At 64.1% G+C, this 21160-nt stretch overlaps 1 protein-coding gene across 9 annotated transcripts in view; it reads left to right on the top strand.

The window, feature by feature from the left end:
• Nucleotides 1-21160, top strand: part of GRAMD4 (GRAM domain containing 4) — a 62370-nt gene that overhangs the window by 35457 nt on the left and 5753 nt on the right. For all 9 annotated transcript variants that reach the window (XM_043440392.1, XM_043440394.1, XM_043440397.1 and 6 more), the window contains 10 exons: nucleotides 8736-8856; nucleotides 12298-12359; nucleotides 13993-14125; nucleotides 14476-14501; nucleotides 15050-15141; nucleotides 16111-16202; nucleotides 17419-17467; nucleotides 18619-18690; nucleotides 19045-19088; nucleotides 19160-19269. In XM_043440392.1, coding sequence (XP_043296327.1) covers nucleotides 8736-8856; nucleotides 12298-12359; nucleotides 13993-14125; nucleotides 14476-14501; nucleotides 15050-15141; nucleotides 16111-16202; nucleotides 17419-17467; nucleotides 18619-18690; nucleotides 19045-19088; nucleotides 19160-19269 — 801 coding nt within the window. The remainder of the gene's footprint in view (nucleotides 1-8735; nucleotides 8857-12297; nucleotides 12360-13992; nucleotides 14126-14475; nucleotides 14502-15049; nucleotides 15142-16110; nucleotides 16203-17418; nucleotides 17468-18618; nucleotides 18691-19044; nucleotides 19089-19159; nucleotides 19270-21160) is intronic.

Genomic DNA, 21160 nt, shown 5'->3' with positions numbered 1-21160 from the left:
AGATACCAGCTGAGGCTCAAACTTCCCCAACTGTCTGGTCATTTTTAGGGCAAGTCTCTGAAATCACAAACAGGGTCTGTAAGTTGTGGTTGGTGGGTGGATCTTGCCCACCCTGGACCTTGCTCAGGGCATCCCCACAGTCCCATCATCTGAGCTGGCGTGTTCCCGTCCCTTGGTGGTGGTGGGATGGGGGTAATCTTGCGGAAGGCCCCTCCTCGGTGGTGGTGGGTGGGGGTGATCTTCAGGAACACTCTCTCCTCAGTGGGGGTGGGGGTGGGGTGATCTTGGAGAAGGCCCCTCCTCGGTGGGGGTGGGATGAGGGGTGATCTTGGAGAAGGCCCCTCCTCGGTGGGGGTGGGATGAGGGGTGATCTTGGAGAGGGCCCCTCCTCGGTGGGGGTGGGATGAGGGGTGATCTTGGAGAAGGCCCCTCCTCGGTGGGGGTGGTGGATGGCGTGTGCTTCCCTGAGGCCATTTCTTTTCTGTATCATGACCCGGTTGTCATTATGGCTTCCGTGTATCATCTCATTAGAGGTTGCAGATGGTAATTTTCGACTTCCGACATTTCTTTCTTCATTTGTTAACCAACATGATGCTGGAAACTTAACTCTTTGGTTGCCTCGAGTCATAGTTCGTATAGACAGGCAGGAGACGGGCTTGACATTCCAGCTTTCAAAGCAGCGAGTTGATTCTCTCCTGAGAGCATCTTGGGCTTTTGCGTGGGGTTTTGATGTCCTCATGAGATCGGGGACTTATAAACATAGTCACGAGTCTTGATTGCCGTGGTCCCGTCTCCTGGTGCTCAGGTGGCCCCACCATGGGCTGGGTTTGTCTGGTGTTTCCTCAGGATGAGGCTGAGGTCAGAGTGTTCTCAGCACATCTGACCAGGAGGTCTGGATGTCATTCTGTCCCCAAACGCACACTGCCGAGTTCATCCTAGAATTAGATCCAGTGTTGCAATTGTCTGAACTCTTTCCACATTTCCAGAGTCAGGGTGTAGTCAGAGACGTCAGCTGTCTCTCCCGGGGCCCCTCAGTCCCTCTGTTCCTGGGCAGATAACCAGTCATCTTCTAACTGTACAGTTCATCCTTCCATCGGATTTTTATAAAAGCAAACATGTCCGTATTTGTGCCCCTTAGATGGGCTTCCCAGGTGGCTCAGTGGTAAACAGTCTGCCTGCCAAGCAGCAGACACAGGTTCAGTCCCTGGGTCGCAAAGATCCCCTGCAGAAGGAAATGGTAACCCACTCCAGTATTCTTGCCTGGAGAATCCCGTGGACGAAGGAGCGTGACAGGCTGCAGTCCATGGGGTCACAAAGAGCTGGACACAACTTAGTGACTAAACAACAACAGACCACCCCTTAGATAAATGTTGGCATGTTTTCACTTTCTCCACACTGAGGTCACATCCTGGAGGTCCCTCCGAATGGTTCTCAGCGCTCTTCCGTGTTCCATGCGGGTCGGCCCTGTGGCTGTGGTCGGGTAACCCGCCTGCTCCCTGCTCCTTGTGACGTGCTTACAGGTGGTAACTGCATCCCTCCAGCCTCTTACGTAGGTACAGGTGGTTCTTAGCAGGAAGTCTGGAGTGGGTGGGCTGCGCTTCTTCCTCTGCCCTGAGTGTCTAACATGAGGCCCTCATCGGAGCTCAGTGCTCGGAGGGAGGTGTTGCAGGGAAACCCCATCAGAGCTGGAGCCTGCACAGAGCCTGTCCCTGCCTGCTGTCTCTTCCGTCCCGGTACCCAGGGGAGCACAGCATGGAAGAAAGGATGTCGGCGCCCTGTGGACCCAACGGAGGTGTTTCTTGGTGCCTCTGCGCCTGCACCTGTGTGCTGGGCGGGCCACCCTGGCGTGGGTCTGCAGGGGGCGGTGGTGGCGGGGAGCTTTGCTCGGAGCTGGCCCCAGGCTTCTGGCTCCTGACTCAGCCCCACGTGGTGGGTGGCTGTGGACGTTCCACCATGCAGAGCCTGGCCCCCTGCCATCCGTAAAGCGTCCGAGTGGTCTGTGTTAAGGTTCCATTCAATTATCTGTAGTACTCTCTCTCCAAAAGCAGACTGTTACTCTTCTCGGAGAGGAGGAAATGGCCCAGGTTTATGGCGGCTTTCTTCAGTTATTAAGTATTGAAGAGTACAAGTGTTCCTGGGAGAAGATGGCGGACGGATGAAGAATGGGAGACTGCAACGCGTCCTGGCTCAGGACCGGGGGCAGGAGGCTAAATTTGTTAAAGAAGCACATAAATAAATGAAAAGCCACCGTCCGTTTTCATTTCGGCCGAAATGCATTTTTGTTACTGCCGTTTGGGCACGGACACACGCCCACTGCTGTGCGGTTTCTGAGCCGGAGCGTGCATTTATTGATCGCCTGCTGGGTACGGGCTCTGGGAAGGGAGGTGCTCCGCCATCGTCAGCTGCACGGGCAGGCGCCTCCCAGAGTGACCTGCGTGGATTTTGGAGCTTGGAGGGACCTGCTTCTGGGGCCCCAGGGCTGCCCGGCTAAGCCCTCGGGTTCCTGAGCCGGCTGTGGGTCCATATTGCCGAGCTCTTCCTTCTTCCCAGATGGATGTGAGGCCTGTGGGGTCCTATCTAGATGCGCTGCAGGGTGATCCCAGGGGTGTGCGGCTCAGCCCTCGGGGCACCACTGTGGCCGTTCCTGGGGAGGGAGGCTCCGGCATTGGGGGGCCCTTTGCCCCTGAGCCCTGATGCTCCCGGGAGCTCCCCTTCCTGCTCCGACAAGCAGTGGGTCTGTGTGGCCGACTCTGACCCTGTGGCGGGGGGCTTCCAGGAGAAGGTGGCTGGGGAGGCAGGCAGGAGGGTGGCCATCAGCCTTCTGCTGCCTGAAGAGCCTCCCTCTGGATGCCGAGGCTGGAAGGAAGGAAGTTTCTGGGCGCCAGTCTGGGTGATTCCGGCCGACGAAGCCCTTTCTCACCATTGAAAACCGCAGAGCCTGGAGCTGCCTGGTGTCTGCTGGTGGAGGCGTCTGGCAGGGCAGCCGCCCACAGCCGGCTGGGCTCGGGGTCCAGTGTGGCGTTGGTCGGATACCTCTGGACCCGCCCTGCAGATGTCTCTCTTGGGTTCTGAATCTAAACAAACAAAAAACCAAAAAAACCCAACCCCGCTCCTCCTGTTTATTCTGCAATGTTGAGCTGAGAGGATAAACTCTCCATTCCAGAGGCTGGGTCGGACAGTTCCTCTCGGCGGGGATGCGTTTATTGAGTGGTTTCTGCCCTTTTGGGAAGACAGCAGATGGGTGACCCAGACGGACAGGAAGGGAGTGAACAGATCAGGTAACCAGTGGATGAAGAAGAGATGAAACTGCCTGCGCGTGTCATAGGGGCCTGGGAAGAGATGAAATGGGCCCTGAAGTGCCTGTGTCTGACCCACAGGGCCGGCACTGAGCTGAGAGCCCACTTCTTGCTTACTCCCTGCGTATGTCCAGTCCTGCCTCCCCACTGGATGGAGGCGAGCGGGCCCCGCCAGGCGGGCCTGGCCCCCTGCCCGGCTGGGCGCCTCCCCCGCCCAGGCCCCGAGGGCTCGCTCGGCTGGCAGAAGGAGCAGGGTGGGGGCTGGGCGCACACACGTTCCCCGGTTCAGTGCTGGCCGGGCCTGAGCCCCTGAGCCCGGACCGGGGCCATCAGATCAGCCTGCCACCTCTTGCAGAAAGGCGGTCTCTGGTTCGTGAAAATCGGCTGTTCTGGGTGGAAGCGCTGCCTGGGATCTTATTTTAGATGAGAAACATGTTCATGCTCTGCTGCTTCACCCCAAACCCCGGTCGGTTTCCTGAAATGTGCCTGAAAGGCAGTGGTGTGCAGCCTGTCTCGTGGGCGTGTCAGAGCCGAGAGCCGCGCCGCCTGCTGGTGCCCAGGCCGTTGGCATGGCAGGGCGATGCCAGTGCTTCCTAGACAGTACCTCTGCGTCCAGAGGCCAGTGAACGCTGGGGAGGAGGCAGATGCAAGTTCACCGTGAAAGCAGGGCCTTGCCTGTGATGAGCTGGCTTCCCTGAGGGGAGAGGGTGCAGGACGCCGCGAGGGGATTGCCACAAGCGCACTCCCAGCTTACGACCACCTGGTGCTTTGGGAAGGCGTGCCTTTGGGCTGGGGGAGCGGGGGGCCAGGCTGGGAGGCCAGAGGCCGGGAGAACTCGAGGGGCCTTGAGTGGGGAGGTGAAGGGCGGGGTCTGGGACCACCGGCTGGGCTTCCAGGTGGGCAGCCTGCTCCCTGACCGTGGCCCAGAAACAGCTCAGCGGGTGGTCCCTGCGTCTGCACACCTGGCTGGTGGGAAGCGTTTTATTTAAGGATTATCACTTGATTTTTTATTTTTGGTGGTGGCTGGGCCTGTTGAATTGTGTGCCAGGAGGACTCTCGCTTGAGAGTTCTACTTTTACAGGTTTAAAAATAGCCTCGGAGCCGTGTTCCTTTCTCGCTGTATCTTCGCCAGGGGCTGGGGAGTGGGCTGGGCATGGGTGGGATTGAACGCAGGTGCCCCCGCCACCGTCTCCCCCGAGACGGGCTGTCCCTGCGTATCTCAGGGAGGTGGGGAGGCTGGACCGCATGGGCCGGCCGCCCGGGTCCTGGTGGGCGGTGCGGCAGGAAAGGCCGGCCACGGGAGCTGTGGTCCTGTGTTCGGGGAGCCACGCCTGGAGATCGCTCTGCCTCGTCCCTTTGAAAGCGCTGGTTTGTCAGGTGCCCTGGTGGGGGCCCGGAAGGCTCCTATTGGAGCAGGGTCTGGCTTGTGTGGCCCCTGGGCTGCACCAAGGGGGCATTTTGGCTGCAGAAACCATGCTTTCGGAAGTCAGGACGGCACCTGTGCATCTGAGGGTCCCTCTGGGCTCACGCCGCCCCCGCCGCCCCCGCCTGCTCCCTGTTACATTCTCTCTGCTCTCCTGGGAGGTGGGCAGGGGGCGGGCCGTGTGCCCCTGGGAGCCGGTCCTGGTTCCCCTCCGGAGCCTTGCACCCGGAAGCTGGCTGTGCTCACCTGTCCTGCTGAGTGAGAGCGCAGTGAGGAAATTATAGCGCTGACATCTCCCCGGGCATGCCCTGTGATCTCAGAAGGTTCGGGGCTTCTGAGTCGTGTCCCGGGCAGGATCCTGGCTTCCCTGGCCTCCAGCAGACGTCCTTCCCGTCCCCCGGCCGGCCAGGGCCACCTGCCAGGTCAGCAGACGGCACCAGGCCTTGGAGAGGAGAAGTGTCAGGCTGGGAGCTGTGCCCCATGACCCGGGCAAGCCCCGTGACGGCTGGTGCAGCGGCCTTCCCACCTGCCTGGCGTGGCTCCTCCTCCAGGGGACGCCCCCCGCCTGTGACCGAGTCGCCGCGGGTGTGAAGGTCCCTGTCCTGGCCCACCTGCGTGGCTGCAGAGGTGCTGAGAGGCTCACAAGAGCCGCCCGCGGGCGTGCCTCCAGCGGGACACGCTTGTGCCAGCCCCGGGCTTGTGGCAGGCTGACTCTGGGATGCCCTCTGAGTGGGTGCTTCTCACTGGGAGAGTTTGGCCAAGTCCGTGGAAGCACCATCAGTGGGGTGTTCAGCAAATCCTGTTTCTGGGTGACGGGGACACACACACGGGAGGTGTGTGGAGGTGGGAGGAGGGGGCTGGCAGGGCGCCCGCACCCCCAGAGGCCATGACCTGCCAGAGGAGGGCTCTTCTTTGCGTTTTGGCCTCTGCTCGCCTCTGCAAGGCCTGGTGCCGTCTGCAGGGCACCCCCCATCGGGAACGGGGCGGGGGCAACTTGAGGGGGCGGTGCTGTGGGAAGGCAGAGAGGGCCGAGGGGGCTCTGTCAGGGGCCCAGGGTGATAGGTCACTGCCCGAGGCCCCCGGCCTCCAGGACTGGGGACGTGAGCGTGTGTGCGCACTTGCAGTCACACGCAGAGCACCCCCGGGGCTCGGGACGGGAGCTGAGTGACCACACGTGCTCCCGCGAGCTGCGCCCTGCCTGCTCTTGACCTCTCGCGGCTGAGGGGCAGGGAGGGAGTTTAGGCGAGTTGAGGAAAGCAGGTTTCTTGCTGAAGGCGCCATGGGCAGTGGAGGTCTCTGGAGCTTGACTACCGAGGTCCGTGGAGGCAGCTGGGGTGTGTGTGGGTACTGGGGGCCAGAGGAGCAGATGGGAAAGCACGCAACACCCGCCCGCGGCCCCAGGAGCAAGGGTGCGATGGTGTGGAGCGTCCACCCCTGATCTCCCCCCGTGGAGCTCCCTGGCCTGCCCTTGAAAGGTGGTTGACCGGGCTGTGGGAGCCCCCTGCCCAACCCAGCCAAGCCGGAGCCTGCTCCCCCAGGGGACACACTCGTCCCTGCAAGGGGCTGGCGGCCAGGAGCGGGGGGAGGCGGGCAGGTCTCTGAGGGGTTCCCGGGAAGCTTCACCCGCCCCTCCTCCACTGAGCCTGCATAGAATACCTGCTGGGAGCCAGGCCCGTGCACCTTGGCCGGGGGAGGCGGTGCCTCAGAGGTGGGTCCCGTGGGAGGCTGAGTGGAGCTCGCAGGCGCTCAGGAGGGCAGACTGTCTCCACGTGGCACCAGAGCCGCAGTTCTACCAGCGCCAGTGGGGCCAGGCCCCCAGAAGAGGCCTGCCTGTGTCGGGACAGGACACCCGCCTCCCGTGGGTCCAGGGTCCCACAGGGAGTTGTTTCTGGGGGGCCTGGGGTTCAAGCTGGATTTAGAAAAGGCAGAGGAACCAGAGATCAAATTGCCAACATTCGCTGGATCATAGAAAAAGCAAGAGAATTCCAGACAAGCATCTACTTCTGCTTCACTGACTACACTGAAGCCTTTGACTGTGTGGATCACAACAAACTGTGGAAAATTCTCGAAGATGGGGATACCAGACCACCTTACCTGCCTCCTGAGAAATCTGTATGCAGGTCAAGAAGCAACAGTTAGAACTGGACATGGAACAACAGACTGTCTGGTTCCAGATTGGGAAAGAGGTATGTCAAAGCTGTATATTGTCACCCTGCTTATTTAACTTATATGCAGAATACATCATGTGAAATGCCGGACTGGGTAAAGCATAAGTTGGAATCAAGATTGCCGGGAGAAATATGAATAACCTCAGATATGCAGATGACACCACCCTTATGGCAGAAAGCAAAGAGGAACTAAAGAGCCACTTGATGACGGTGAAAGAGGAAAGTGAAAAAGGTGGTTTAAAAGTCAACTTTCAGAAAACGAAGATCATGGCATCTGATCTCATCACTTCATTGCAAATAGATGGGGAAACAATGGAAACAGTGACAGACTTTATTTTTATTCCAAAATCACTGCAGATGGTGACTGTGGCCATGAAATTAAAAGATGCTTGCTCCTTGGGAGAAAAACTGACAAACCTAAACAGTTATTAAAAAGCAGAGACATTACTTTGCTGACAAATTGCTGACAAACGTCTGTCTATTCAAAACTATGATTTTTCTAGTAGTCACGTATGGATGTGAGAGTTGGACCATAAAGAAGGCTGAGTGCCGAAAAATTGATGCTTTCAAATTGAGGTGCTGGAGAAGACTCTTGAGAGTCCCTTGGCCTGCAAGGATGTCAAACTAGTCAATCCTAAAGGAGATCATTGGAAAGACTGATGCTGACTGAAGCTGAAACTCCAATACTCTGGGCACCTGATGAATTGAGCTGACTCTTGGAAAAGACCCTGATGCTGGGAAAGATTGAGGGCAGGAGAAGAAGGGACGACATAGGATGAGACGGTTGGATGGCATCACTGACTCGATGGACATGAGTTTGAGCCAGCTCTGGGAGCTGGTGATGGACAGGGAGGCCTGGCGTGCTGTGGTCCGTGGGGTCGCAGAGTTGGACACGACTGCGCGACTGAACTGAACTGGAGCCAGTTCTCACGTGCCCAGGGGCACCGGCGGATGCCCACTCCTGGCAGGGTGTGGGTGCTGCGTCACGGCAGCGTCCCCACTTTGACAGAGCCTCCAGGCGTGCGACACGGGCCCAGCTCCCTGTGCAGTGGGTGTGGAGTCCCCCTGGCCCCTCTTCTGGCGGCCCGGGGGTCCCTGTGTCCCAGGCAGTGCTCCTGTGGGGGTCCAGGGGGACCCTGTGTCCTCGCGTCCTCAGCTGCTCACGCTGCTGCCCCTGCTCCCAGGCCCGTGGCCCCCCCTCCTTCCTCTGACCCCCTGGCTCCTCCCGAGCTCACTCCACCGTGACGACGTTGGTCCCACCCCGAGGCCCTGCCGCCCTGGCGTCCCCCAGGCTGCCCCCCACCCACCCGATGCTCCCCCCAGGATCCCTGACCTTTTGTGCACCCGCCCACGTCCTGACTCAGGTGCATCTTCTTGGTGCGGCTTTTTATGAGCACCGGCTCGTTCTCTTGCCGTATTTCTCATCTGCCCACCGTCAGTTCTCAGGTGGCCAGCAGCCAGCGGCAGGCTCTGCCCCTCGCAGGGGCTTTGCTCAGCGGCCAAGGCCTCCCAGAACAGCTCACACGGCACGTGTGTCTGTGGGGTGACCAGGCACCGCCGGCATCCCTTCCTCGGGGGTCCTGCCCCTGGAGAGGGTTTGGTGAAGGGCCTTTCTGCGCATCTGTCTTGAATGGGTTAAGTAAAGTAAAGAGACCCTCAGCTTGCATTGACCGAGGCCTTGCCTGGACGGTGTAGGAGGAGCCCCGGTTGATACACTCCTGCAGGTGTGGGGTGCCCGCGGGATGGAGCTGGGCAGCTGCCGCTGTCCATGTCTCAGCGCTCCCGGGGTACCTCTGCGTGGCGGTGGGACAGGCCACGTGACGCTCACCTGGCTCCTCTCCCTCACAGAGGAGGAGCTCCGGAAGCTGCGAGAGGAAACCAATGCAGAGATGCTGCGGCAGGAGCTGGACCGAGAGCGGCAGCGGAGAATGGAGCTGGAGCAGAAGGTCCAGGAAGTGCTGAAGGCCAGGTGAGGGCGGGGAGGGCCAGTGAGGACCAGGGCGGGAGGCGGGGAGGGCCAGTGAGGACCACCCCAGGGCGGGAGGCGGGGAGGGCCAGTGAGGACCAGGGCGGGAGGCAGGGAGGGCCAATGAGGACCACCCCAGGGCGGGAGGCGGGGCCGTGAGGACCACCTCCAGTGAAGAGGTGGGGAAGGTCGGTGAGGACCACCCCCAGGGCAGCAGGCGGGGAGGGCCAGGTGTCTGTGTTGGGGGGATGGGCGGAGCCAGGTAGCGTTGCCCCTTGGTGGTCAGGGTCCCTGAGCCGAGACCCCGCTCAGATGCTGGTGGCCAGCCCCCGTGCGCTGTGGCCTCTGCTGTCCCCGTCTGCCCGCCTCCAGCTGTGGTCTCAGCCCTCCCAGGAGGCCTGCGGGCCCCCCGCAGCCAGCCTCTGTTCTCACAGAGCACTCACGGCGAGTCGCCCTCCCTACTCCGGGGCTGTGTGCACCGGTGCCCCGGGCAGGGGTCCTCGGTGAGGAGGGTGCCCTCCGACACCTCCGAGGCCCTCCCGGCCCCCACACACCCAGGGCATCACGAGGGCCCGGGGCGGGTGGGGCAGGCGGGCCCGGCCCCGAAGTTCTGGGTTGTGTCCTGCCTGTGCCTGTGACGAGCTGTGGTCTTGGGAAGGTGGCTGCCTCCTGTGCCCTGGGGCGTTTGTTTGGAAAGGGGTGCAGGTGTTCCTTTTCCACACTGGGGGGGGGATGGGGAGGAGTCACAGCTGAGCCCTGGGGGCCCCGGAGGAGCAGGGCTGCAGAGCGGCTACAGAGCCCCGGGCTGCCGTGTGTCCCCCAGTTTGGGCTGCCTGTCGCTCCCAGGACCCTGGGAACCTGCCAGCCTGCCCTGGCGCTTTTCCACGTTTCCCCCCACCCACTGCCCCTGTTCCCCCCTTGAACACCTCCCTATCCCGCACTCTCGGCATCACTGCCTGTGGCAGATGCCCCGCGCCCGCCGTGACCTCAGGGCCCGCCTGCCGTGGACCAGCTCCTCCTCCCGCAGGGTCCCCCCATCGCGGGGCGGCCAGGTGTCCTTCCCCCGCTTCTGGAGGGGTGCCGTGGGCTCCCACGCGTCTGCCCCCGCGAGCTCGGCCCCCGCCTGTTGGTTTCAGCGGGTGACTTTGCTGGAGAGTTTGCCCGCCAGTGTCTGTGCGGGGTCAGTATCGTCGGAGGAGACCGGCGGCCGCCTGTGGCTTGGCGCTGGGTGTCCTTGCGCCCGCGCGTGCCCAGCTCAATGCCTGGGCCCAGCCGTCCCCGGGAACCTGCCGTCAGCGCTTCCTGGGTGCACCCCCGTGTCTGGGACCCCTGGCCAGTTCAGGGACCGTCCTGGCAAAGGCCTGGACCCCTGCCCGGGAACAGAGGAAGCCGGGCCGGGAATGGATCCCCTGTGTGCCCCGGCCCCGCTCCGTTCCCAGTAAACCCCCATCTGTCCGGAGCCCTGGGCACGGAAGTTCCTCTGGGCAGCCTGGCTGCCGGGAGGGGTGGGCATGGAGGCCTCGCCCCTCTTCCTTGACCGCGGCTCCCTTCTCTGGGACCACGTCTGTCTGCTGGCTCCCTGTCTGTCACTTCACAAGGCTGCATCCGCGGCCCCTGCGCGCCCTGCCCTCTGGTCCAGTTGGTCCGCTGTGCATCCCGCTCCGGCACTGCATGGCCACGACGGCTTGCGGTTACGGAGCTGCAGACCGGGTCGGTTCCCGGAGACATTGGACTGGGGTTGTTCCCGAGTCCGAGCTTGTCCTGCTCACCACCCGACAGGCTAGTAATCGAGAGACAGGTTGTTGTGGCAGAAGTAAAGACTTTATCCTGAAAGCCAACAGACTCAGAAGGCGGGGGCATATGCCCCCAAGGACCCACCTTGCCCGAGTTAGAATTCAGGCCCCTTTTATACTAAACGGGGAGGGACCTAAGTCAGACACTTGCCAGTTCCCCGCGGCTTCCGGAGGGGATGTGTGAATTTCTGCCTCCTGCAGTCATTCACAGGTGGGCCTGGTCCGGAGGGTTCCAGTGACCTAAACAAAAGTATTTTAGCCTAATGCTCATTCCCTGGGAGGCATGGTTCCCAGAGATGGGCCGCTATGTGTAATTAAAGCTTATAGGCAACATCCTTTAGTGATTAACTTGTGACCAAACTCACAAGGTTCTTCCCTGTTGTAAGATCACATTGTGCGGGGTGCGGGGGGGACCACGCCTCCCTGGCGGTCCAAGCTAAGACTCCGTGCTCCCAGCACAGGGGGCCCAGGCTCCATCCCTGGTCAGGGAACGAGATCTCACATGCTGCAACTAAGAGTTTGCATATGTCACAGCTAAGACCCAGCGCAGCCAAATAAATAAAATAAATTTTAAAAACAGGTCAGTCGTGTGGACAGCAGGATGCAGAGGGTGTGTACCTGCTGAGGGTCTCTGGGCCCCACTGTCTGTCCTGGGGGCCCCCCGTGCCCCCAGTCCCACCGAGGTCTGCCTGGGGCGCCACTTTCCCCACGTCCTGGGGTCTCCGCTGGGCTGGGAAGCATAGCGGCAGAGTGGTTGTCAGAACCCCAGTGCAGGGCAAGGGGGGCAGGTGGGGGCCCGGCCGTCAAGGGGCGGCTGAAAGTCAGGTCAGTGGTCAGGAGCCCGCTGGTGGACAGGGGCCCCAGGGAGGCGTCAAGGCCGGGGACCGCTATGGTCAGGTGCAGCAAGGTAGACTGTGAGGGTAGGGAGCCCGGCACGGACCAAGCGGGGACCTGGGCACAGCCTGCTGGCCGGGGGTCACCCAGCCTGTGGCCTTGGGTGGTGCATGTGTTGAGAAGTACCTTTTCACTGGGCCCAGGAATCAGCATGAAAGTGAAAGTCCCTGTCATGTCCAACTCTTTGCAACCCCATGGACTAATTCTCCAGGCCAGAATCCTGGAGTAGGTAGCTGTTTCCTTCTCTAGGGAATCTTCCCGACCGCGAAAGGGATAGAACCCAGGTCTCCCTCATTGCAAGCGGGTTCTTTACCCGCATTGTGGGCTGAGTCATAAGAGAAGCCCAAGAATACTGGAGTGGGGAGCCTTTCCCTTCTCCAGTGGATCTTTCCGACCCAGGAGTTGAACCAGGGTTTCCTGCATTGCAGGCGGATTCTTTACCAACTGAGCTATCAGGGAAGCCCCAGTACTTGGTATAAGAGTTGCTTATTCTGAGCTTAATAAAGGATAAACAGATGAGTCAAAATTAATAGGGAAGAAAGAGTTCTGCATTTGCAGACTGTGTGCCCGTCAGGGATGCAGCTCTGCGCTCGCCCCGCTGCCCTCGGCCCGCGTCTGAGTGGGGTGGTCAGGACCCCAGAGGGAGCCGGGCAGGTGGGACTGGGCACCAGCATGTTGGGCATGGCTTTGCCGAGTCCAGACTCAGGCCGTGTCGTGAATTAACAGAGATCTTGCTTTTCCTCCCCTGCCCCCCAAGAGCCGAGGAGGCGCCAGCTCAGCAGCCCCCGAAAGGACAGGCCCAGGTCAATAATGGAGCAGGTAGGCCTGGGGGTGGCCAGGGGAGCTGGCTCTGTGCCCGGGGGGACCCGCTCCCTTCGGGATGTCCCCGATTACCCACTGGGGGGTCTTTGTAGCAGGTGCAAGTCGTTCCGTCAGAACTTGACTTTATTTTTGCACAAACACAAGGTGGTCGCTCTGCCCGCCCCTCCCCAGGGGTCGTGTGGTCACTCTGGCCGCGTGGCCCTGACCGGCCCCTTTCCCGGAGGCTGGCCGTCCTGACTGGGGTGCTGGGCGGCGGGGGCGGCTGTGGGCGGTGTGCTGCAGGCCCCCTGCCCCAGGTCAGGACACAGAACCTTCCCACCCGGGGCTCTCGTTCCTGGTCTCTGTCCATGCTTGGCCCTTTCTGGAGCTGTCATTACGAGGACGGTGGGGGAGGGAACCAGGCTTCCGTCTGGCTCTGGAGGGGCCTGGTCCATGGCGGTCGCTGGCCCTCGCAGGCTGACTGTTGACGGGAAGCCGCCTGCCTGTGCCCGGGCTCAGAGAGCCACCCCGGAAGGACCCCTAGTTGAGCCCTGTGTGGGGTAAAGGTGTGGAGTCCGCCATCCGAGAGGGGAGGCCTCTCAGGTGACCTCCGGGTGGGGCTGAGCTCGGGGACCAGAGTGGCTCCCGGCCCCCGCTCCCTCCCCGTGCAGCGCCCCTGCGCCCGCCTTTCGGAGAGGGCGCTGCCCCTCCCCCAGGGCCCCGGTGCTGGACGTGCCGCCGGGCTGGCTGGCCGGGTGTCCAGCGGGTCATCCTCTCCTTGGGTCCTCACGGTTCATGACCGGAGGCCCAGGTTCCGGGCCAGGAGCACAGGAGACCCCCTTCCCAAAAGACCCCCGCTGTGCGTGGCGATTGATGGGCCTCCCGCACACGTGTGCAGGGGCAGAGTCCTTCCACGCCCACCCCCAGGGGTCCCCCCGGCCCCCTGCCCCCACCTCGGCCCACCCTTAATCCGAGGTCCACCCTGATGGCTGTGGTCTGGTGGCCCATGCACGGTCCTCGGGTCGGCCCCAGGCCTCGGTCCGTTTGAGCCGACACGTGGCCGCCTGCACGCCCTGCGTCCCCCTCTGACTGTGGGCCGATGGCGCCCCCTGCGGGTGACTCTCTGCCCTGCCCCCTGAAGGGACAGACTCATCCCCCGGATTTGGGCTGGTTTTCTTGTCTGATGCTGTGGCTTTCCGAAGGCAGAGACCACTTCCCTCCCCGGGGCCCCCCTGCAGCAGAGCACCGCCCCTGACACCCGCCCCCACTGGCTGGTCCTCAGGCTTGGGGTGTCCGGGGGCGTGCGCCCACCTGGCCCCTTTCCAGGCAAATCAGTGTGCCCGGGACAGGCACGGGGGGGTCAACACAGCCCCGTCTGGGCTGAGCGCCTGCCTGGACGGCGCCTGCCCTGGGGACAGCCTCCGGCAAGCTGGGGGTCGGCGTGAGGCCCGCGGGGCACCCCTGGCGTCCGCGTGGCTGGCTGTCGCGCTCCGTGAGCTGAAGTGGTTCGGGCGGTCTTCAGGACGCGGAGCCCCTCCCGGTTCTGCCGTGGACGTGCCCGCAGCAGCCCCCTGGGAGCACCAGCAGCCCCCCGAGCCCCCGCCCCAGTTCCCTGTGAGCCCCTCACTGAGACCTGCCGCCCGTCCTGCAGAGCGGCGGAGCCAGGGGCTGTGCCCCCGGGTCCAGAAGTGGTTCTACGAGAAGTTCGGGGAGTACGTGGAGGACTTCCGGTTCCAGCCCGAGGAGAGCACCGTGGAGACAGAGGAGCCCCTCAGTGCCCGGAGGTGGGGCCCTGGCAGGGTCGGGGCGGCGGGGCATGGCTGGCCCGCCCGGGGGCCCCCGGGGTGCGGCTCATGGCCGTGCTGGAGGGGAGGACCTGCCTGCGCGGCCGGAAAAGCTGGGGCAGCCGCACAGCCGTGTCCCCCGCCATGGCCGTAGTCGTGCGGTGACAGGCCCCATGTGGGGACGGTCGGCCCCGGGGACCGCGAGAACGCCTGCAGGCCAGGCCCAGCTCAGGCTAGGGTGGGGGGGCCTGGCCTGCGGCTCCTGTGCCCCAGGGTCTCCCCCAGTTCTGCGGAGCGCTGTGGGCCGGGGCTGGGTGCTGGCGCTCAGCCTTCCCCTCCCTCCCGCTCAGGTTGACGGAGAACATGAGGAGACTCAGTAAGTACCCAGCGTGGACTTAGTAAGTACTCGCTCACCTCTGCTGCGTGCGCTGTCAGGCTGGGCTGCCTGGGGGGGGCCGCCCCAGCACTGGGCAGGGCTTCCTGCCACAAGGATGGTTTTCAAGACTTCCCCGCCCTCTTCCTCAGGCCGTGGGAGGTATGTCCCAGGCCCACGCCGTCTGTCTGTCTGCCTGCCCCTGGCCCAGGGCCGGAAGCAGCGTTTCCCTCCAGGCCTGGGATCCCCCAGCGAAACGTGGTGCTTCCCCAAGATGCTTGTCAGGGCCCATGGTGTGGGAGCAAAACCCTGTCCACACACGGCCAGGGCAGAGGACAGGGACAACATGGAGCGGCCCGGGGTCAGGCCACCGGGGCCGTGATGGCTGCAGTCGCCCGGCTCCTTTTGGACCCCATCCCCCCACCCCCATCCCCCACCCCCATCCCCCACCCCCCATCCCCCACCTCCAGCTGGTGCAGCAGCCGGACCACCGGGTGTGTCCGGGGGCTGGGCGAGCGCTGGCCTGACCGTGCGGTCTGATTTGTCCCCAGAGCGTGGCGCCAAGCCCGTCACCAGCTTTGTGAAGAACCTCTCTGCCTTATCCGACTGGTACTCCGTCTACACGTCCGCCATCGCCTTCACTGTGAGTGCTCCCCACAGAGTGGGGGAGTGTGCTCCTCATGGGGTGGGGATTGTGCTCCCCGCAGGGTGGGGGGAGTGTGCTTCCTGATGATCAGGGTGCAGGCTGTGGTCCCCACAGGGTGGGATGTATGCTTTCTGAGGGGTGGGGGCTGTGCTCCCCGTGGAGTGGGGGGTGTGCTCCCCGCAGGGTGGGGGGGGTGTGCTCCTTGACGGGAGGGGGCTGTGCTCCCCGCAGGGTGGGGGGGGTGTGCTCCTTGATGAGTGGGGGCTGTGCTCCCTGCAGGGTGGGGGGTGTGCTTCCATTGGGGTGGGGGCTGTGCTCCTTGACGGGTGGGATCTGTGCTCCCATTGGGGTGGGATCTGTGCTCCCATTGGGGTGGGGGCTGTGCTCCCAGCAGGGTGGGGGGTGTGCTCCCCGCAGGGTGGGAGGGGTGTGCTCCCAGTGGGGTGGGGGCTGTGCTCCCCACAGGGTGGGGGGGGTGCTCCCTGACGGGAGGGGGCTGTGCTCCCCGCAGGGTGGGAGGGGTGTGCTCCCAGTGGGGTGGGGGCTGTACTCCCCGCAGGGGGGGTGGTGTGCTCCCTGACGGGAGGGGGCTGTGCTCCCTGCAGGGTTGGGGGGGTGCTCCCTGACAGGTGGGGGCTGTGCTCCCTGCAGGGTGAGGGGGTGCTCCCTGACAGGTGGGGGCTGTGCTCTCTGTGGGGTTGGGGGGCATGCACCCCACCCCAAGGTTTCCCAAGGGGACCCCCCCTGCTGTGCCGGGCAGCTCTGTGGTGTCATCAGGACGAGAGAGGTGTCACTGGGGGCAGCCTGGGGCTGGCCCCTGGGGCTCCCTGTGTCTGGAAACGCCCCCACGGCAGTGTTCTTGGGGAGGGGTCTCAGGCTGAGCTGGTGGCCGGCTTCCTGGTGGGTTCGGGAGGGAGCCTGGCCGGTCACCTGCCTGCCCCCCGTTTGTCTCTCCCGCACCCGCAGGTGTACATGAATGCCGTGTGGCACGGCTGGGCCATCCCCATGTTCTTGTTCCTCGCGATTTTGAGGTTGTCCCTCAATTACCTCATAGCCCGGTAGGTGTGCTGGCTGCTCGTGTGCAGGCTGCCCCGTCTCCCCGCCTTTCGTGCGCGGCCGGCTCTGTCGCATGCTGGCATCTCGGGAGCTTGTTCTAGCTTCCCTGGTGACTCAGATAGTAAAGAATCTACCTCCAACGCGGGAGACCGGGTTGGATCTCTGGGTCAGGAAGATCCCCTGGAGAAGGAAATGGCATCCCACTCCAGTGCTCTTGCCTGGAGAATCCCACGGATGGAGGAGCCTGGCGGGCCACAGTCCGTGGGGTCGCAAAGAGTCGGACACGACTGGGTGACTCACACTCACACTCACTCTCTGCAGTCCCTGGGCTCCTGGAGGAGGGTTTGCTGGCAGAGTAGTAACCAGACCCCAGCAGCCCTTTGCTGTGGGTGGCCAGTGGGTTCCAGCTTTGGGATGACTCTGGCCACTCCTCTGATTGCACCGCTTTTAGGCAGGAAAGTCCCCCCCCACCCCCAGCAGTGACATCCCAGTGGGGGACTGACAGAGCTGCAGAGGCTGTGTCCTTAGGGTCCCAGCTGATGCCTCAGAGGCGCCGGGACTCAGCAACCCTGGGGCCCAGGGCCTGCCTGCCCTCTGAGTGCCCCCTTTCCTCTCGAGGCTGGGGTGGGGGGCCATGTTGGAAGCCGGCCTGCCTGGGTCTGTGTGGCCCTGAAGTCGCCCTGCAGAGTGAAGGAACCCCGGTTTCACGTCAGGCCTGAGAGTAGGCCCTGCCTCCCCTGTTTTTACTCGGCCGTTCAGACGTTCACTTGCACACACCAGTGTTTCTAGGTGCTTGTGTGTGCCTGCATAAGTTGCTTCACTGGAAAATGTTTCTTGGTGAAGAAGCAAATCTTTAATTGCTTCCGAAAGGGTTCTCCGTGCCCAGACTGGTGTGGTTCCTGAAGCCCTTGCCGCTGTCGACCCCCCGACTATTCTGGGAGGCCCCTCCCCTCTGGGTGCTGCCATGTGCCCCCTGCCCAGGAGGGCTCCCAGGGCGGGGTTGGTGGGGGCAGCCGGGTCGTCTGCTCTTGACCCCAGGAGGGGCCTGGTGGGTCTCGGCAGACGGCCGGGTGTTTCGGAGGCTCCTGTCCCCACGGCCGGCGTTTCAGGGGACGCCTCCTGGCTGGGAGCACAGGGCTGGCGACTCGACGTCCCCCCTGGGCGTCCCCCGCCTGCAGACGATGCTCTGGTAAAGGTGTGTTGTCTGCTCTTCGCCAGGGGCTGGAGGATACAGTGGAGCATCGTGCCCGAAGTGTCCGAAGTGGTGGTAAGTCCCGGGAGGGGCTCCTTCATGGGGTCAGGCTGTGTGGGAGGGCACGGGCCCCCCAAGGCCCCCAGGGCTGGCTGCGTGGGCACCAGCGGGGAGCCCTGCCCGGCGGGGAGCGCTCAGAGAGGAGACGGCTGGCTGCTCCCACCCAGAGCCCTCCCCGGCTGACGTCCCGAGTTGCCCCTACCTGGCCTGGGCTTGTCTGTGTGGGAAGCAGCTCGGCCTAGCCTGGCCTGGCCTGCCCCGCCTCAGCTGGGACGTGATATGGAGGGGAGGCAGCGAGGGGGCCCCCAGGAACCGCTCCCCCCCGTCCCGAGGAGGGAGGTGGACGATGAGTGGGCTGGAGCAGTGGACATGTAGAGCGGGGTCAGCAGAGCTTCCTGTGGCCCATCGTTTGCTCTTGTAAATAAAGTTTTACGGGTCTCTGCCACGCCCAGTCATTTACGCTGTGACTCTTCTGGGGCTGCAGCATCCGTGACAGACGTCAGGCCTGCGGAGGCACACCCGCTTGCCCCCTGGCATTTTACAGACAGTTTGCCCACCTGCTCCGCAGGGGACCCTGGCCCGAGGGGCAGAAACGCTGGGCACGGGCAGAGGGGAAGCCACGGTGCCTCCATGGGCCTCGCGGGGTATTTGAGCAGCCCCTGGGGGTTGAGCATGGACAGGGCAGGGTGCACGGCACGGTGGGTCTGCAGGGCCCCTTAGACGGGTCAGCTGTGGGGGGGGCGCGTCGGGGAGGTGGGCCCGTGCCCTTTGGCCCTGGCACTGGAGGTCCTCGGGAGGTTCTTGCTGAGTGAACTGAGGCCAGTTGGACGAGGTCAGGCACTCCCACTGGGGCCTTGGTCCCCTCGCCTGGGAAGCGGGGCTGGGCCGGGGGCTCTGTGCTCATAGGTGCCCCTCTGTAGGCGGCCTGTTTGGGCAGCAGTCAGGTGGGGGGCTGCCCGCTGTCTCTCGGGCTCCACGGGGGCGTCAGCGGGAACGGCTGTCCGTGCCATGCCCTCGGGCTGGGCCCCCCAGGGACGCCCGTCGTCCCTCTGTCGGGGCGGTAGAGAGCCCGGTCCCCGGGCTGGGAGGCCTCGTCCTGTTTAACGTCGGTAATTTCTCTGAACTGTTAAATTTCAGTGGAAATTCTCTTTCTCCTTTGACTGAAGGAGCCTCCGAAGGAAGACCTGACCGTGTCTGAGAAGTTCCAGCTCGTGCTGGACGTCGCCCAGAAAGCCCAGGTACGTGCTGCCGGACTCGGGGGTGGGGGCCCCCGGAACTCCAGCCAGGCCTGCCTGAGAGCCCCCTCGGTGTGGAGAGCCCCCCTGGCGTGGCCTTGTCTGCAGCCGGTCCCGATGGGTGGAGCCCCTCCTGACCGACGCCCTGGGCGAGCTCCCGGGAGGGCGTGGAGCCTGGTCCCTCGTCTCCAGCGGGCGGGGTGTTCACCCTCGGTTGGGCTCAGCCCCGTCGCCGGCCCTGGGAGCGATCCAGGAGCACGGGCCCGCGGCGCCTCTGGCCGTGGTCTCTGGGCGTCTCCAGCGTCGCTGTGCGGCCCCGGGGGTCTCCGTCGTGACCACAGCTCCGTCTTCACACAGAACCTCTTTGGCAAGATGGCAGACATTCTGGAAAAGATCAAGAAGTAAGTGACGTGCCCGGGGCCCGCCCACCGGGGGTCCGCCCGCCCGCTCTGAGCCTGCCCTCTCCCTCCAGCCTGTTCATGTGGGTCCAGCCCGAGACCACCCAGAAGCTGTATGTGGCGCTGTGGGCCGCCTTCCTCGCCTCCTGCTTCTTCCCCTTCCGCCTGGTGGGGCTGGCCCTGGGTAAGGAGCTGCGGGTGCCCGGCCCTCTGACCCATGCGGGAGCCGGGGGGCCCTGCACCCCCAGGATGCCCCCCCAGCCCCAACCCCCACCTGCACCCCAGGACGTGCCCCCACCCCGACCCCCACCTGTGTCCCCACCCCCGACTCCCCCTCAGTCCCAGGACGCGCCCCCACCCCCGACCCCCACTTGTGCCCCCACCCCCTGACCCCCACCTGCGCCCCAGGACGCACCCCCCACCCCCGACCCCCACCTGCACCCCAGGATGCGCCCCCACCCCCGACCCCCACCTGCGCCCCAGGACACGCCCCCACCCCCTGACCCCCACCTGCACCCCAGGACGCGCCCCCACCCCCGACCCCCCCGCAGCCCCAGGACGCGCCCCCCCCCCCGACCCCCCCGCAGCCCCAGGTGGGCAGCTCGTGCCCTCGTCTCCCTGCGCCCCTCCCCCAGTGGCTCTTCAGAACCTTTGCACTCGGGAGACGTGGAGTCCATCCAGCCCAGAGAGATGAGAGTTCTGTTTCTCGAATCCAGCCCGCCCTCTGCTGGCCGGGCGGGCGGGGCTGGTGGACCCCAGGCCCGTTGGACTTGGGTGTCTGCCGTGGCTCTCTGTGAGCGCTCCTGGGCTCCCGGGCTGGGGGGGACAGGCCAGAGGGTACAGGGGTGTGATGGGGCGGGTGGGAGCTGGCGTCAGGGCGGGGCTGTGGACAGGCGGCCTCAGGCCCTGTGGCGGTGTAGGGACTCGAGCTGGGGCTGGAGGGGGCGCGATTCTGACCTGTGTTTTGGGCGCATCAAGGACGTCCCTGGGCTGGGGTGAAGTGAGTCTGGGGTGTGCTCAGGTCCAGGCGGGTTTGCAGAGCATCGCTGTCAGGGTTTGCGAGGGTGGGCTGGGCTGGGGCAGGGGTCAGTTTTGCCCCGAGTGGCCGGACGGGCTGTTGGGTGCCTCCAGGGAGGTGGGAGGGGCAGTGGGGTGAGGGCGTTAGCGTTTAATCCGGGGTGGGGAGATGTGCAGGTCCAGCCTCCGCCCGCATTTCAAACCTCCTGGGTGTAGGTTGAGTTCCCAAGAGAACAAGGCTGGGCTTGGGGTCCAGGGTGGCGGGGAGATGGGAGATGGGGGAGGGGACCCGGGTGGTGGCCTGGTGGGGAAATGGGCTACTGCAGGCAAGAGGGGGCCACAGGGGTGCCCTGTGAGGCCCCTCGGAGGTTGGGAGGGGGCTTGGTGGGGAACGCGGAGGCCTGTGGAGCCTGGCTCGATGGGCTGAGCTGGGCATGGAGCTGTGGGTTGGGGGTTCTGATGGTCGGGATCATCCCTGAAGTTCCCAGTGGGTGCGGATGCTCAGCCCCCGGTGTGAGGGTTGTAGCAGGACAGGGAGGGGGGCACAGGCGTGAAGAGACTGCCCCGGGGCTGGGGTCGGGGTCCTGAAGAGACCCAGTCCCTGGCTCAGCCCAGTGCCACTGTTTAGCTCAGCCCCCCAGGAAGTCACACCGCCTCTCCAGGCACGACCCCCAGGCCTGGCCATGGGCGGGGCTCTCCCAGCCTCGGCATCCCCTGCCTGGAGCTGACTCTGGGCCCGTCCTCGGTGCGTGAACGGGGGTGGGCAGGTTGGGGAGGGGTCCCTGAAGTCCTGCTCACGTCCCCTCGGAAGATGGTGACCCGTGGTTCTGTTTGGTTGGCTCTTTTTAGGGACAGTTTATCATTTGGCCTGAGTCACCTCTGGGCTTGAGATAATGGTCCCCAGCAGAGGCCTCCCTCTCAGCTGGAGTCCCTTCCCCGCCCTGCGTGTCCACCTCCCAGGACCACCGTCCGGCACCTGGGTCCCGGGAGGCCCTCCAGGGAGCACTGGGGACCCCAGGCGGGGCGGGGACTTCGTGCTGGCCACTCGGGCGGGGCTG

This window comes from Cervus canadensis, chromosome 21 (genome assembly GCF_019320065.1).
Source record: "Cervus canadensis isolate Bull #8, Minnesota chromosome 21, ASM1932006v1, whole genome shotgun sequence".
Taxonomy (NCBI): Eukaryota; Metazoa; Chordata; class Mammalia; order Artiodactyla; family Cervidae; genus Cervus; species Cervus canadensis.
This window is presented reverse-complemented; position numbering and strand designations above follow the sequence as displayed.